The sequence below is a fragment of the Sitophilus oryzae genome, unplaced genomic scaffold (assembly GCF_002938485.1).
Source record: "Sitophilus oryzae breed Bouriz unplaced genomic scaffold, Soryzae_2.0 scaffold_285_pilon_pilon, whole genome shotgun sequence".
Lineage (NCBI taxonomy): Eukaryota > Metazoa > Arthropoda > Insecta > Coleoptera > Curculionidae > Sitophilus > Sitophilus oryzae.
The window spans coordinates 244,090-261,710 of record NW_022146846.1 but is presented as its reverse complement, the minus strand read 5'-3'; the positions used below and the strand labels follow the sequence as shown (position 1 = coordinate 261,710).

Genomic DNA, 17,621 nt, shown 5'->3' with positions numbered 1-17,621 from the left:
TAACATAAATCTCGCATTTTACTGCATATTAGAGTGGAATTTGCATAATATTTTCCGATCTAATGAGGTCTCGAGCCGTTTTAGTGCCGAGCAAAACTTCTTATTCCGCATGACGAGGAGATGTCGTTGCCGTTGTTGTTTTTGCAACTTGATTAGGAAATTATCCGTGCGAAATTGTGACGTTCCGATATATACACGTCAAGTTGCATTACAAAAACCAACAGCTTAACTGGTTTACAACATTTACTCACCTCAAAAATGATACCAAAAATAATTCTTTTTTCCGTAGCAACTATTAAAATTGCCTTATATCTATCAAAAATAGTAGATAAAATCAGTGGCGCATCCAGAGAGTCAGTGTGGGAGGAGTAGTGGTAATATTTAAATACGGTAATAGATTTAAATTAAATTTCTTCCCGCTACGTTTATCACTAGAAGTCAATTATTTTCCGAAAATTTTTGTATTCCTTTTGAAAATTATCGGAGTCGAAGACGAGGGATAATTTTCTAAAAATATTCATGAGCGAGAAAAAATGTCCGGATTTAATTTGACCTCGTGTGGTATTCGGTAAGAAAATTCCACACCAAATTGTGTTTGAAAATCAAATAATTAAAATGTATTTTTCGATTTTTGGTCGAATTGATTATTTAGTTACTAAGACAACTAAGTAACACCCAAACCTAAAAACTATTTCAGTTTTGAAGCTGTCAAGCGGCACGGCTTAAAAAATGTTTCGCTTCGGTCATGAAAGCAAAGAAAATATTCGCCAGGAGATTAAGCAGTTGACACCCGCGAATACTAGGAAATCAAAGTCAAGCGTATGGAAGCAGTTTACAAACTTTCATTTCAGCTTTGTAATTGAAATGTATCAAAATTATCATGTAAACAAATAAAAACCAGACTTTCGAAAAGATATTCTGTCATTATAAATGTCAAAAAATTTCCAGTATAATTCGCTGTTGGGTGCCCACGAGGAAAAAAATTTCACTAAAATTTAGCCGTTGGCATGGTGATTTGTCAAAAAACAGGTTCTTTATTTCTTCTCAACAAACTTTATTTCTTCTCGCACGTTTTCTAATTGTTTCCATTTTTGAAAATTTTTGTATTCCTTTTCATAAGTTATTCGGGATTTAAATGGAAGTAGTTTGGATATGGCGTTTGTCGCCTCAGCCTGAATATCTGTTGGTAATATACTTATTTCGTTTTGAGCCATTTCTGGCTCCAATTCAATCAGCAATCGACACGAAAAAGAATTAAAAAAGATTGACTCAAAACTGACAATTAAAGGGACAACTTTATTTATTTGTCAAATTACATAGAAACCAACGCCAACCCAACATAATATTTTTTCTACTCGTAATAAATTCCTTGAAATAATAATTTCTTGTTTCTCCTCTTTTCTTTAATATTTACCTGGAGATAGCTCTTAGGAGGTGGAAGAGATCATGTCAAGGAATGGGTATTCCAATTAATGAGGAACATTTTCTGATACTTAATTTTGCAGATGATCAAGCAGTATTTGCTCAAGATTCCTTTGACATGGAGTTTATGCTCAGGAGACTATATACTCAGTATCGGGAATGGGGTCTAGAAGTCAGTTTAGAAAAAACAGAATATTTGGTATTAAATTCCGACGCCAAATTTGATATTCTAATTGACGACAAGGCAGAAATACAACAGGTAGACACATTCAAATATGTAGGAGCTATAGTTGATAAAAATGGAATCGGTGGGATAGAGATAAAACAGAGAATTCAGAACGCGAGGAGAGTCTACCACTCTCCACTTAACTCAATCTGGTGGGACAAACATATTAATATAAAGCATAAAAAACATATTGGCCAAACAATGGTAGAATCTGTCTTATGCTATGGGAGTATGATATGGGCCCTAAGAGAAGAAGATAAACGGAGAATAATGGCTGTAGAGATGGATTACTTACGTAGAAGCGCTAGAGTGTCCAGATTACAAAGAGTGAGAAACGAGGAAATCAAAAACAGAACATCGGCACAAGAAACAGTAATTCAACGAATAAAGAAAAGAGGTTTGAGATGGTTTGGTCATCTAATGAGGATGGAGGACACAAGATGGCCAAAACGTGTATTCAAATAGTCACCCACTGGAAGAAATAAAAGGGGACGCCCGCGTCGGCCCTGGAACGATGGTATACGACAGGCGATGAGAGATCGGAATATCGAAGAAGAGCTCGTGTACGACAGAGATGGCTGGCGATTGAGACTGTGAAGGCAACATTTAGTTGTATAATCTGTATAGTACAGTAACTGTATTTTTATAAGATTAATCCCAAATATATATATAAATAATAATTTCTGAATATTTTTTAAAACGTAACTCGCTATAGAAAAAAATATTGTATCGTATAAAATACCATTTTATCGGTGTTGTATAAAAAATAACTATTTTGTCAAACATCTTGTCGTTGAAAAATTAGTATGTAATGCTGGGTCCAGACCAAGGCGACAGAAAGTGAACACGATTTTGAGACAAAAACAAGACAAACCTGCGACAAAAATGAGAAATTCAGACAAGACAAACTTGAGGCAAAGCGTCTATCTTGTATAGACTTAATAACCGAAAAAAAATCATCGCAACTTTATTAGAATATTTTGTATGTCCCTAGAGTACTGTTAAGAAGGTGAGTTTTGCTGATGTAAACAATAGCTGTTTATAAATTCATAATTAATTAATTTTCGTTTCCTAAAATATTTTGATTAAAAGAAAATATGTAAAAATAGGCAACGCTGTGCCGGTGAAGCTTAATCACGTGACTAAAAGTTTATTTGATATGAAGCCTCTATATTTTTTACAGCTCTGAGTAAATGAGCCGGATATCTCTACATATAAATGTTAGAAATTCCTTCTCGAACCCTTTACGACAATTTTACAACTTTATTTTATCATATCGTGGTCAGGTTAGTAACAGGAAAAGTACTAACTTTAATCGGTACCATCGCATTTTTTCACTGTGTGTACATAGAATATTCAACCTCCATTTTATAGCTTTTTTATCATTATGGTGCATTTGTAATCTATAACTTAGCTTACATTAACTCAAGTAAACAAATAATTACTATGATTACTAGAAATTTAATTTCTGCATGTTTCATCGTTTTAAGAATAACAGGAGTTACATACGTCCATTATTTTAAGGAAAATGTCATCATCATCATCATCATTTTCAGCTTATTCAACCATTTCCAATTATGGGTCCACTCTCACATATTTAGGTACTCTCTTTGTAGTTGGGCCCATTGTTGTCTATGTTGGCGGGTCCAAATTATCCCTAATTTCCTAATATCACGATCCCATCTCAGGTTCGCTCAGGTCTATTTTGTTTGTTCCTTTTCTATATCTGTACCCAATCTGTTATTCCTGTTATTCCTGCACCAGCTTGTGAAGGTCCTTGATAGGATAGGAGCATAATTCCTCCAGTTCTAACCTTTGTTTTCCAAATACAAACCGTCGCTTGCGATCCAGAGCCTCACAGTACTATATTATGTGCACTACTGATTCAGAATCTTTATCGCAGAATCTGCAGCAATGACTTCCTTGAAACAAGGTAAGCTTGCTCAGGTTTCAAAAGTTCTAAACCTAATTCTAAAACCACAAAGAAAGTTCCTTTGTAGTTTTAGAAGTAGGTCCTTGCATGAAAACATTGCTATGCCTGTGCCTTTGTCTGTTTATCCAGTGGATGAGCTGCTTTTTTCTGATCCAGAGAAAAGCAGATCGTTTACTGGAGAAATTGAGTAGGTATGGTTTTCTTATTGGGTGTCTTCTTAAGGTGCTCGGTGGCGTAGAGGTACAGGCTCTCGTCTACCAATCTCAAAGTGTGGGTTCGATTCCTACACCCGGCATTTCATCAGCCGACTATTTTTATTAAAATAAAAATAGTTTGCGTACCTAGGTCGACTCAGCCTTAAATGACTACTTGGGATTCACAATCCTGAGGTAATAATAGGCGGTCGAAGCGTAGTGCTAGCCACATTACCTTCTTTGTATACCGAACGGCTCTAGCATGGCAAGCTGTACCTTACTAGCTATTATTATTATATGGTTTTCTTATTAATTAAAAAGGAAACTTATTTTGCGCTGCGAAACCCAATCATCAATGAATCAAATGAAAAAATTGTCTGATTTAAATGGAATTTGGTATGTCGATAGATTGGACCAAGGCCAACTTGACCGTTCACGACAATGCCTAAAGAATATAAGGACATGTAACGCCCCTATACGAGCTGCAGCAGAATTTGTGACCTTAGAGACCTTTCTTTTGGTGGCAAACAATGAGTCATCATTTGGTGACCAGCGACAATTTTAGCGATTTTTAATAGTTTGTGTGTAGTAAACTTTGTATAAACTTTATTACAATGGTGATTAGTTGTTCAGCTTTCAAGTGTAAAAGCAGCAGCGATAAGAAAGAGCCAGGAGTTACGTTTCATAGGCAAATAAACAGTCCACTCCAACTTTTTAGCGTTTTCTTATTGAATTCGATAATTATTCTTCAATTTCAACTAACATCTATATGTACTTGATATGTGCTATACGTCGATACTAGTTTTGTACCTTTTGTTAACATTTTAATACGTTTTTTTCGTAATTAATTAGGATGATACACCATAGGCGTAGTCAAAACAATTATCAAAAAATATAAATATTGCTTCAAACAGCTAGGTTAAGAAAAATATGTGCTACGGCACTGTTTGGTGATATCGTCACAATTTGCTCTCAGGTGTTATTTGTCCTTGGATTCTTTAGTTATTGGTTCACGACACGTGTCCCTGTGACAGTTAGTTTAGACGTAAGAAACGTCAAAAGTTGATGCCGTCCGATCGCGACCATATTTGGAGAGTAGGCTATGTGAGCGATGGTGAACGCGGTCCCACCCTGCAACGTTTTGTTTACATCTTCATGAGGGTGGGACTAACGATTCGATATTAAAGAAAAATGTGAGGCGATTTCTCTAAATGAACGATATTATCAGGTTTTTTCTTAATTCTGAGGGCTTACGACCAAGAAAAATCAAAGATCTTCCTGGATTTAAGTAAGACAATCTACGGATTGTCACGGGGTTTTTAACAGGACACTGTCTACTCAATAAGCATCTCAGTAGATTGAAGCTAAGAAACAACGGCGAATGCAGATTCTGTGGGAAGAATGGGGAAACAGCGGAACACCTCATCACTGAGTACGCCGAGACGACAACCAGTCGTAGATACCATGATCTTTGGTACGACTGATGCTGGAGATGGAGAACTACCCTGTGTAAAACCGTCCCAGATACTGGCTACTGTCAAAGCCCTGGGACTGTATGATGAGTTATAACTTAAGAAAGGGGGACACAATAGATCTGTAAGGTCGCAGTGATTAACCCCTCTCCCACTCATTCTAAATTGTAATTCTAAGTATGGGTCGATTGGAACCAAACTCGGCACGTGGAAGGAGGTACCCGAAGGGTATCCTCAGACGGACAGACGGACGGACAGACAGACGAAACTATATATAAGTAGAAGTTTCACTTCAAATATGCGCACATAGTGCACGCACAATTTTTTTATTACTGTTTATGTATCAGAATATCTTCCTTAATATATTATAACATTAAATATCAACAAATCCGTTTCAGCGATGTAATAATTCGATTGAGTTTATTCAAATAAGTCAATAACAGTTTAATGTGCCTGCTAAAATTTACGACCAAATCATAAAAATCATTAAGTCGATAATTGAATTTATCGATAGCGGCACATAAATCTTCGCATATCTTTATAGACCAAAGGCTCGTAATCGTAAAACAAGAGCAGTTTTGAACTAACTAACAAATTTAGTAAATAACCATTCAACATTTTAGTATTTCACTATTCAACATTAATAGATAGTTTATCTTTAGATGAAGATTGAAAATATATTTTATTCGATTATAGTGATTGGTTATAAACTTCTTTCTTTATTTAATGTGATCAAACACAAATTAAAATTAAATTTTTTTATCATTTTTTGTTACCTTATGCCAAATGTAGAATGTAGAATGAGTAAGAGGGGGGGGGGGTTAATTACTGCGACCTTAAAGATCTATTGTGCCCCCTCCCTTGAGTCATCACACAGTCTATAATCCATCATACCCCTGTTGTAGAGGGGACAGGTTATTTCCCATCCTCCTCTGACAACAGTTCTTCCTCCGAGGGTACACACCCTTCTACGGTTGGAGTTTGGCCCTCCGTGCCGCCCTTCGCAGTCGAGGAGCTTGCCTCCGGCTGAGGAACCCGTGAGGTGGAGGCTGGAGGTTCTGTCTTCATTTTCTCCACATCTTTAGCTTGGTCTCTCCTTAGACCTGATACCGGTGTTGTCCCGTATCTATAATAGAGGATATATCCCTCTTTCTCTATTGCCTCCTTGGACTTGAGGTCAATTCCTATTGTGAGGACCTGACCATGACCCTCCTCCCTCGAGTTGATGACTCGCCAACTCGATGTTCTTACATTGACGTTCCGACCCTGGATAAGGCTCAGCAGATAGGTGGTGTCTTTCCCCTTGCTCCTCGGCAGAAAGACCATGATGGCCGCCTCTTTAGAGATGTTTTCTCCCTTCACTGCAACCAGTTCCGGCCCTTGCCAATTTTTAAGCTTAGGTGCGATTTCCACCAACCAATTCGCCGATTCTTGAGATACACAATCTATGAGGATCATGCCCACCCGAAAGTGTATCCCCGCAAAACGCAGGTGACCCACATTTTGTAGATCGTTGTGTTGCGATCCGATCGCCACTATTTCGTCCAGTATAGCCTCTTCTAGAGACGTTTGCGTATGCCTTCCCAAGAAACATTTTTTGTTTTATAAGTGTGTTAGGAAACTTCCCAACACCATATTATACAACCTAAATGCATCTAGAATGGTTGTCGTGAGTTATTGGTAACCATTATATAACACTTATATGCCCTAAACGGTGCCTTTTATAACTGTTCCTGTTGTAATCTTCAACACTCAAGGTGTGCAACCAAAGTCATGAAAACTTTCTCAACACCTTTATATATCCTATCGAGTTACCGCTATAAAACTGAAAAAGGGTATATAATAGTTATATAGTGGTGTTGAGAAGGTTCCCAGATATTACCTCCATAGAAATATCGCGCATGCGCGTTTTTTGTAAATAAATTTGTTTCTTTCTGACTAACTACTTTAATATTTACTTCTTTTTTAACATAAAAAATAGATATGATCTTATTGCTCCAAGTTGTCCTGCGCAGATAATCCAGACCAGACACAAGAGACAAAATGATTCCTGTCATAGCCTACAAAAGTGTTTGCGTTATGCAAATGACTTTATAGAACTTACTGGCTTAATAAGATCTTTTGTGCCTAGCCAGATTACTAAATACATATGCGATATTAAATTTACTGTGTGAAAATCAATTCTACCTCCAAAAAACACATGCGCCCCCAAAAGCAGAATTATTTAATAGATTTTTTTATAAACAAAAAAAAATATGGTAAAATTTTTGTAATGAAAGTCAAATTTATTAATATAAATAATAGAACATACGACTTTTTTAATACATAGAAATAACTGGCAACTTACCAAAATATAGTTTTGTACCAGTTTTCAACGTTATCTTAGAAATACTCATTGTAGCCAAAAATGAAGACATCAATAATAATGGCGTCCATTATATTTAAAGTGCTATATATTACTTTAGGGTCTATACTCATCAACCATTATATAAATTTGGTTACTTAAGGTTGCGTAAATGAGTTTGGGTTATTTAAAACACCAATTTTAGTGTTTTATACAACTAAAGGTGATACAAATCACCATTATAAATGCCGGGGTGTTTATGTCTACTTTTAGTCATCTAGAAAACTTTTATGTAACCCGTGGTGTCGACTATAGCGACTCCCTGCGAACGAAGTTTGATATTACAGCAATTTGACAGAAAATGTGCAGAAAACAAAACATAACCTCATAAAATTGAAATAATACTGTTTTGGTTCAATTTGATCTATATTCAAAGTGGTAGGAGTTTGCAAAAGAGTCCTAGGGTCCTTTGGTACTTTGGTAGAACAGTTATGAATGAATTGACTATAGAAAAAAGCTCTTTAAGTGCAGAATGTGTAATGTTAAAGCGCAAAGCTCATTCTCTTATGTTAGAGAATGCCTTAACCAGGCATCTTCCTGTTCCTGATCGTTTTGGCAACTTTTTGTTGGAAATATCTCAGGTTGATCCTGATCTCTGCTTGTGGATGGTAAATTTGCATGTTGGCTTTCAATATTGGTAGATGTAGTTTGAATGAGGTTTGGATCATTTCTATTTTTTTAAAAATTCTGAAGAACCTTTCTCTTGAACGTAGATGCATTTTTGTGGTTTGTCCAGTTTATTGTTTTTATTATTCATTATTATACCGAATTGCTTTGCTTCCTAATATATTATTTGTTTTGATTATATTAAAAATTTGAGGTTCATATTAGGTTTGGTATTCGGTAACTACAGGTTATATAAAGCATGCAAACATTTGAAAGGTGCAAAAAAACGATTTGAGGGAACAATTATATAACTTGTAGTATATTTGGTTACATAATGGTTCTTAATAACACCTTTAATTATATAGTGTATATCTTGAGTACCTTTATAACACCTAATACCAGAAGTTATATAAAATAGATGTGAACACCTTTATAAAACCTTATTATGAAACCTTTAGTAACAAGAACCTCTAGTTTTATAAGGAAAGTGATAAACAACATTTCAAGGTTACTATTAGTAATAAGTAACCAACGCTACACTTATATAAATCAAAACACTGTAAGATACCAATGAGACATTCATTAAACCTTTATATAACTAACCTTGAGAATATATAACCTAAAGGAACTTAAAATGTTACTTGGGTTTGATACAACCTTATGCCAAATACTAAGGCTGTATTCTCCTTTTTATCGTGGTTATGGTTTATGGTTTGTTGTCCCATTCAGTATGTTTTGCCTTTAAAAACCGATCCAGATCCTAGTTTGCCAACCTGGATTTTGAACGGAAAAGAACCTAATACAACTAAAATATTTTTTGGTGTAAAATGACAACATGTATAATTTTCTCTATATTTCCTCCATACCTACATTTTCTGAATTATAAATGCTTGAAGAATTTTCGCGCCTTAAGGCTTCAATTTCCTCAGTAATCCACTAAAGTAATAAGTACCCTCCTGGTGTAAATTTACAAGTTAAATATTACATTCTACTGGTTTCTCCTTAATTTTCTTTGAAAATGCTAAAGGCATTTTACGCATATGTGTTGAAATATGCTGCGTACTAGAGAACATAACGTAGTTGTTTTGTTTCAGAACTATAGTTTACAGGATAGATAATTGAAAGTACCAAATGAATAAAGAATCTAAGGAGACATCTTTTTGTTGATTGCCATCCTCATCATTATATTCAGTAGTGTTCTAAGAAAATGTATCTTTTGCATATTCTTCTTTCATTTATGCTCATGCGTTTTGTAGTAGAATTCCGGCTAAATTCTCTCATAAAAAAACAATATCTTAAAGAATACATATCGAACAATAATAAAGCCTAAAAAATAATATATAACCATAAGCAGGTAAGTTGGACAGTGAGTGTATGGAAAGCCTTAAGGAACTCTAAATGGATACAATTATATAAATGACATGAAAATGGAGTAAGTAATAACTTCCTATTTCAGGCTAATACCGCTATTATTTACTTTCAAGACGTTTAATGTATACGTACATGCACCGATCTCTCTAAAGCGGGATTCCTGTGAAATACGAGCAGAAAAGCATTTCAGATTTTCCCCTTTGTATGAACTGTCATTTATATACCGTGTGATCGAATGGACAACGACCTCACTGCGGACAGGTATTTTTTTTAAATGCCTTACATATCCATGTTCATGAAACAGCTATTTTTAGGTGGAAAATTTGGTAATTTCCCTATATTAATCAGCATTCGTCTTGTTTTTTAACTTCAATCTACTGAGGTGTTCCATTGAGGAGACTTGACAAAAACCCTGTGACAATCGCATATTTGTAAACGACGTCCATGTTCGCGATTCGGTTTTAGGCCGAACGATATCGCGTAAACAGCATACAAGATCGCAAATCCGTCTGGTAAATAGCATCAGTAATTCCAAATTTTAACTGCCTTAACACCTCTCATATATACCAGACGATATCGCGACATTTATTAACGGGTTGCTCGTAATCAGCATTCATAATCGCAAATTTTCTTTGTCAACACAAATTAAACGAGCTAAAAATAAGTGGCCACCCCTTCCAATAACAACCACGCATATTGCTGCTTAACTTTGGTGATCGTACGAAAAAATACACGTTGACGTGCTGTTGATTCATAAAAAATTCTATTATTATAGAGGACTATAAAGTAAAACCTAAAATCGTGTCGAGAAATAAACAGAAAATAGATTACCAGATGACACTATTTTATGTTCATCCAACTTACATACGTATGCAAATTATTAAAAACTAAATAAAGATATAATATATTTTCCATAAAACTCATCATAAATTTCTAATACCTAACCAAAGACCTAACATTTAAAAAAAAAAAACATGTGTCCTTAACTATAAAAAATATTCAAGAAGGAACAAAATCAAAATCAAAATATTATTTACTACTATATTCTTTGGTAGACATTTTGCACTTGCGAATTTTGCGATCTTGAATGCTGATTACGAGCAACAAATCAACAAATTTCGCGATATGATCTGCTGTTTATATGAGGAGTTAAGGCAGTTAATATTTGGAATTACGGATGCTATTTACTAGACGCATTTGCGATATCGTATGCTGTTTACGCGGTATCGTTCGGCCTAGAACCGAATCGCGATCATGAATAGGGAATTCAATCCCGCACCAAAATCTCAATCCCGCAAACCCGCGGGATTAAAGCAATCAATCCCGCGGATCCGCAAATTTGCGGGATTGTAAACAATTAATGCTCTTCTTTTCTCTCTCCGATTTTGGGATGAGGTTTGGACCAGGTTTTAGACGCATCGATTATGATTAAGGTGCTATCTGGTTTTCGAAAATATATTTAGCGAATTCTCGTATACAGAGTGTTTTATAATAGTGTACGGGGTGGGTCAAATTCGACGCTTTTAAATGGAAACACCCTTTTCTATAGGAGATAGACGAAAACTAATATCGGTGTCTGAAGCTCCATTTTCATCAAAAACATGATGGTGAAAACCGCACAGCAATATCTGTTACTGTTTCGGAGTTACGGGGTGTTTTTCAAAAATGTGCATTTTTAACAAATCGCTGTAACTTTTTTGCTATGGAAAATTTTGTATTTCTATGAAAACATTTTCAAAGCACCTTTTTACGTAGAATTTAATGGTTGAAGTATAATTTTTTTAAAATTAATAATTTAAGAGTTATCAAAAAAAAATTGATATTTTATTTGGGACACCCTATATATTTTTAATTAACTGAAATGAATTTAAAATTACCTTTCCAAAAATATAGCACACTTGATATTTTGTTATAATCCCCCTTCAAAATACAGAATTTTTAAAAGTTTGCCACTTTTAACTAGTAGGCTTTGGACCCCTTATTGATGATATGCCCTTAATGGAACTCGAAAACATATTTTTCAGCAAGACGACGCACCGCCTCTGAACGCTGAAGTTATCAGCAATTTTTTGCAGCCAATTTCAAGAATAATTGAATAGCTAACCAAGATCCCAGCCGTTGGTCGTCGAGGCCGCCTGACGTAGTGCCTATGCGGAGATCCAAGCGATTATTAGATAATAATCTAATCCTATGGATATATTTGCGGAAGAATAAAGGTTCCTTATTCTTCCGTAAAATCTAGATAAAAATTAGAAATACTTAGCAGTTATGAGAGGGCATCTTTCACCCCCACTGAGTTAATGAATTCCGCGAGAAATGTTCAAAAACGGCCCCGTCTGTCCATAACAGAAGACGGTCGATATGTCGAACACCTGTAGCAAAATCTCATGTCTTGGGTTGCTATTTATTTTTATTGTTATTAGATATAGTTTAAATGTGTTGATGTTGGTTAAATATATTTTAAATTGTTATAAAATTCTGCATCTCTCATAACAAATATTATTTTCGTTTTAATTGATGCTCACAGCTAGAACTTTTTTGCATTACAGCCGGTGCCGTCCAAAGCCTACTTATTTAAAGCGGGCGAATTTTTATTATACTCTATATCTCGAAGAGGAATCGAGCAAAATATCAAGTGTGTTATATTTTTGGAAAGGTAATTTTAAATTATTTTCAATAAATTAAAAATATATAGGGTTGTTGATAATTCTTAAATTATTAATTTTAAAAAAATTATACTTAAACCATTCAATTCTACGTAAAAAGGTGCTTTGGAAATGTTTTCATAAAAATACCAAATTTTCCATAGCAAAAAAGTTACAGCGATTTGTTAAAAATGCATATTTTTGAAAAACACCCCGTAACTTCGAAACGGTAATAGATATCGATATGCAGTTTTCACCATCATGTTTTTGACAAAAATTGACCTCCAGACACCGATATTAGTTTTTGTCTATCTCCTATAGAAAAGGGTGTTTCCATTTAAAAGCGTCGAATTTGACCCACCCTGTACAAATTTGGCCAAGAATTTTTTTTACCGAAAATTTACAATTTTTGAAAATGTACGACTGTATTGAAATTAGAAAAAACAATTTGGTGTTTTTTTTTTGTATGTATTGTATGTATTGTTTTTTTTGTATTTCGAGTTTATTTCGAAAAATATGCATTTATAGTGATGATACTTTTCCTAAATGGTACAAAAGGCATTGTACATTTTGCATAGGCCCACAATATACTGATATAGCGTGTATCTTAAACTAGCTGAACAGAAATTTGGACCGATGTATACAGGGTGTCCAAAAAATATATTTAATATTAAATAAACTTAAATTTTATTATAATTTATCTACGAGTACTATTTTTATAAATAAAAGTATTATTCTGATGTTGAAGGTTTTATTTCAATTTGTGTTAGTTATCTGCTTTTAGATATACTCTATATCAATAATTTTTTGGCATATGCAGAATGTACAAAGCTTTTTGTACCATTTAGGACCATCGTATGACTGAAAATGCATATTTTTCGAAAAGACGTCGTATGTTCCTTAAAACAAAAAAAAAATAAAAAACCGATCAAATTGTTTTTTCTAATTGTAATACAGATTAGTCGTACTTGGTAAAAATTTCGATTTTTTAAAAACTGTAAATTTGCGGTAAAAAGATTCTTAACCAAATTTTCACACTCTTATAAAACATCCTGTATATGAGAATTCGCTAAATATATTTTCGAAAATCACATAGTATTTTAATCACAATAGATGCATCTAAAACCTGGTCCAAACCGCATCCCAAAATATTTTTTTGTTCAAGAGATATTCATCTTTAAATTTACCCTAAAATTTTGCTTGTCCCGATAATTATGCCCGGCAGTTTGTTTGACGAAATCCGAGACGAAATCACTCCAGAAAAAAATCTAATAACTAACCCGTTTGTTTCACTTATTTTTAATGGCCAAGCCGTAAGGGGAATCCCCTGGTGTCGATCCCGCCGAGCCGGCACAGTAAATCCCGCAAATTTGATCCCGCGGAATCACAGAGGGATCCCGCATTTGCGGGATTCAGCATTTGCGGGATTGCATTTCCTAATCATGGACGTTGTTTACAAATATGCGTGGCAATCCGAAGATTGTTCTTACTTAAATCAAGGAATGACTTTGTGTTACATGTCAAACTAAATGAATAAATTAAATACGCATAAGTAATTAAGAGAATCTAAACTCATCGTGCAAGTAGAATAGCGCAAACTGTTCCAACGACAAAGAACGATATTTAATTATGAAAGAATGTACGGCCTAACGTTTTTCTAGCCTATCTAAGGCGTAGACGACTTTAAAACAGATGATGCAAAGAAAGATAAAATAATCGGATTTCTCCTTACATCATCCAGCTTATTAATCATGAGGAGAGTTGGTTATCTGAAGTAGCCGTCGAATCAAGATAGATAGATGATTGTGGCGAGCCGGACAAGACGCTACGAAAAACTATTAATACAGCGTGTTTTTCGCCTGCATATATTTTGCATAATTCCCCATACACTAACACGCCATCTTGTCATTTTATCGTTCGTCACGAGCTGTTATAGATAATTAACGAGATGATTCGGATTATGATATAAGAAAATAGCCGTTATACAGAATTTAAAAAATAGCTATCAGCTTTTTGCATATTTATTATTAAAGATTTATTAGATTATTAATAAAGAATAGTTTATTATCCTAACGCAGTGACGTACAATTTTTTTTTGAAAATCGAGCAATTTTTAAAAGGGATCACCGAAATGCAAATTACTATTTTTTTAAGCTTATTAAGAAATAACATGGATATTTAGCATCAATTCAACTAAAATACAGTCCTTGTGACATTTTCAAGAAATATTTATTGGTGGTTTAATAGTATTTCAAAATTAACAAAAATTGTCAAAGCGATCCTTTACTATATACATGTGTTCTAATAATGTGGGAAAGCAGCCTCCACCTTGTTCCGGTCGGGGCTATTTGCACTTAAACCAAGATCTTTTTGTTACCATTTTGTAAACAACTTGTTTTTAAAAATACAGTGACAGTTTGAAAAATTTGGCTACAGGTTGGAAGAAAAAAATAAAATGTAATAAACTACTTGCGAATGTCTTTTTGACATAAATATCATCTACGATCTTAAACTAAGATCTTAACACTTTTTCATTATGATAAATACATTATAAACATACCCCTACAAATCGAATAACAATAATTCAAATTATGACCATTTTAATAAAAATGTGTTACCAACTTATAACCTAACTTTTCAAATTGTCATCTCTAGAAAAAAAATTAAATTTACAATTTTATTCGATTTGTTCTTCATCGACCGATATTTGTTTGTTCTCGCAAGAAATACCATTACAGTTACCACACAAGCATGAACATGGCATATTGGATTTTAAACATGTACCATTGCGATTAAAAAAAATAGTACAACAAAATATGATTTAATTCTATATTCTTGTGTCAGTGTCACGTAATTAACTTTAACTTCAGAGTAAAAATCGATTATATTTACGCGATTAAGGGATGGGGTTCCCATAAGGGACATTGCAGATGCATTAGGGATAAACAAAAAAACAGTGTTGTTGGCTAAATCCAAAAAAAATTCAATATAATTCAAATATTCTTATAGACCAGGAGTTCCATTTGGAGCTACTAATTCTTGTACTACTTTTTTTATCGCAATGGTACATAGTTTATTACATCCAGATTTGCAATTACAGTAAATCATTTTCAATACAAATTCTGGTGCCATTGCGTTTGACATTGTTTTTGGAACTAAGGTATCCGTTTTTTTACTCCATCCACATTCTGTTGCCCATTCTCCGTTATTTAGCCAATACTGCATTTATAAATAAGTTCTATAATAATGATTTTCAGCTGCGTTAGTTGTTGGAGGTAAGGTAGCTAAATCAAAATTTTTACTATAAGTACCTGACGAGATGTAAGGGCTTTATATTTAAAATACCTCAACTGATCTAAATCTTTTGCTAGCCTATGTCGACCATATAATGAAAATAAGAATGTATTTCCAGCTTCGACTAGCTCAGTGCTGCAGGATCTAAAAAAAACGGATGTAATTTGGCGCAGATGAGGATCTTTTTGCAACGTTTTGAAAGTCGCCAGTTTACATTACATTTTATTTTTTTCTTCCAACCTGTAGCCTAATTTTTTAAACTGTCACTGTATTTTTAAAAACAAGTTGTTTACAAAATGGCAACAATAAGACCTTGGTTTAAGTGCAAATAGCCCCGACCGGGACAAGGACTGCTTTCGCATATTATTAGTACACATGTATTTAGTAAAGGATAGCTTTTACAATTTTTGTTAATTTTGAAATTAAAAAAAACCCACCAATAAAAAATATTTCTTGAAAATGTCACAAGGATTGTATTTCAGTTGAATTGATGCTAAATATCCATGTTATTTGTTAATAAGCTTAAAAAATTAGTAATTTGCATTTCGGTGATTCCTTTTAAAAATTGCTCGATTTTCAAAATTTTTTTGTACGTTATTGCGTTAGGATAATAACCTATTTTTTATTGATTCTAATAGAGTTTTTTATTCTCTTTAATTTTTACCTCTTGAAGTTTTTCGCTATAATAAAGCGTTTTCAAGTTATTTATATATTTTCCCAAACAGTACCAAGATTCAAGATGGCGGCCGATTTTTTTTGATGACGCACACATCGGACAAATGGGGACTTTTAGTATGTTAATAAGGGTTACTAAAGCTAACTATTTTCAATGGTCGCAGCTTTCTAAAAATTTTTGCAATTTCAACATGGTGAATGTCATAACTGCACTGGGGTATAAGTTATAACTCATCATACAGTCTCAGAGCTTTTGAGTAAAGTCAGTATCTGAGACAGTTTTACAGAAGGTTAGTTCTCCATCTCCGATATCAGTCGTACCAACGTTTATGGCACGAATGGTTGTCGTCTCGGTGCACTCAGTGATGAGGTGTTCTGGTGTTTCCTCATTTTCCCCATAGAATCTGCATTGAGATCTTAATTGAAGAGGCAGTGTCCTGTTAAAAATTCCGTGACAATCTGAAGATTGTTCTAACTTTATCATCATCATCAACCAGCCACTAAAGTCCACTGCTGGACGTAGGCCTCCCTCGTTTGCTTCCTATCTTGAGCTATTTGTATCCAGTTACTCCATGGATAACCGTTAAGTCCTCATGCCATCTAGTTGGAGGAGGGCCTCTGCTTCTGATTGCATCGTGTCTTGGCCTCCATTCTATTATTTTCTTCGTCCATCGGTCATCGTTTAGCCTTGCAATGTGCCCTGCCCAATTATATCTTTCCGAAACTTAAACAATTATTGAAAGCTTCGAGAAAGGGGATTCAACTGCAGCAAAATAAAATTTCGATAGCACAAACAACTTTAACAATGAGGAAACAAACCTTCAAGGATATTCTCAAGAGGGCATGATCCAGTGCATGAAATCTAAGAGTTGGGTGCACGAAAGATGTACTGGAGTATGCGTATTAAATAAATATTAATTTCGTGTTTACTATAAATACAGTATTTCATTTAAGTATGAAGATTACTCGGACACAATAATGACGATAACTGGGATAATTGCATTTAAGGGGTGACGAATACTAAGGCAATGTGCACTTAAAAGAGAAAAAATTTATAGCGATAATTGGAGAAACAAAAACTTCAAAAAATACGACCTGGAATAATGAATTACCAAAATCATTATACCATATAATTTGGATATATCACAATACGTATTATGAACTTTTCTTAATGTGACGAGCACTGGTACATTTACCTTACAACCCAAAATATAAATTATCTAAAAAACATTAAAAAAAAATAAATAGATATTATATTGGGACTGAACAGTAGAACTCACTGCCAGAATTTCTTTAAACATTTTAAAATACTGACTCTTTCTTCTTTATTCATTTTTGAATCCGTTTGCTTAATACGCAAGCACATATCTGCTATTCCC

At 34.2% G+C, this 17,621-nt stretch overlaps 1 protein-coding gene across 1 annotated transcript; it reads left to right on the top strand.

The window, feature by feature from the left end:
• Window positions 1–1,456: 1,456 nt before the first annotated feature.
• On the top strand, window positions 1,457–2,113 carry LOC115884480. The gene has a single exon (XM_030903075.1). It carries the CDS (start codon window positions 1,457–1,459, stop codon window positions 2,111–2,113), a length of 657 nt encoding a protein of 218 aa, XP_030758935.1.
• Window positions 2,114–17,621: the final 15,508 nt, after the last annotated feature.

Coding starts and splice junctions, on each gene's coding strand:
- LOC115884480 (XM_030903075.1), top strand. CDS start 1,457: ATGGGTATTCCAATTAATGAGGAACATTTTCTGATACTTAATTTTGCA.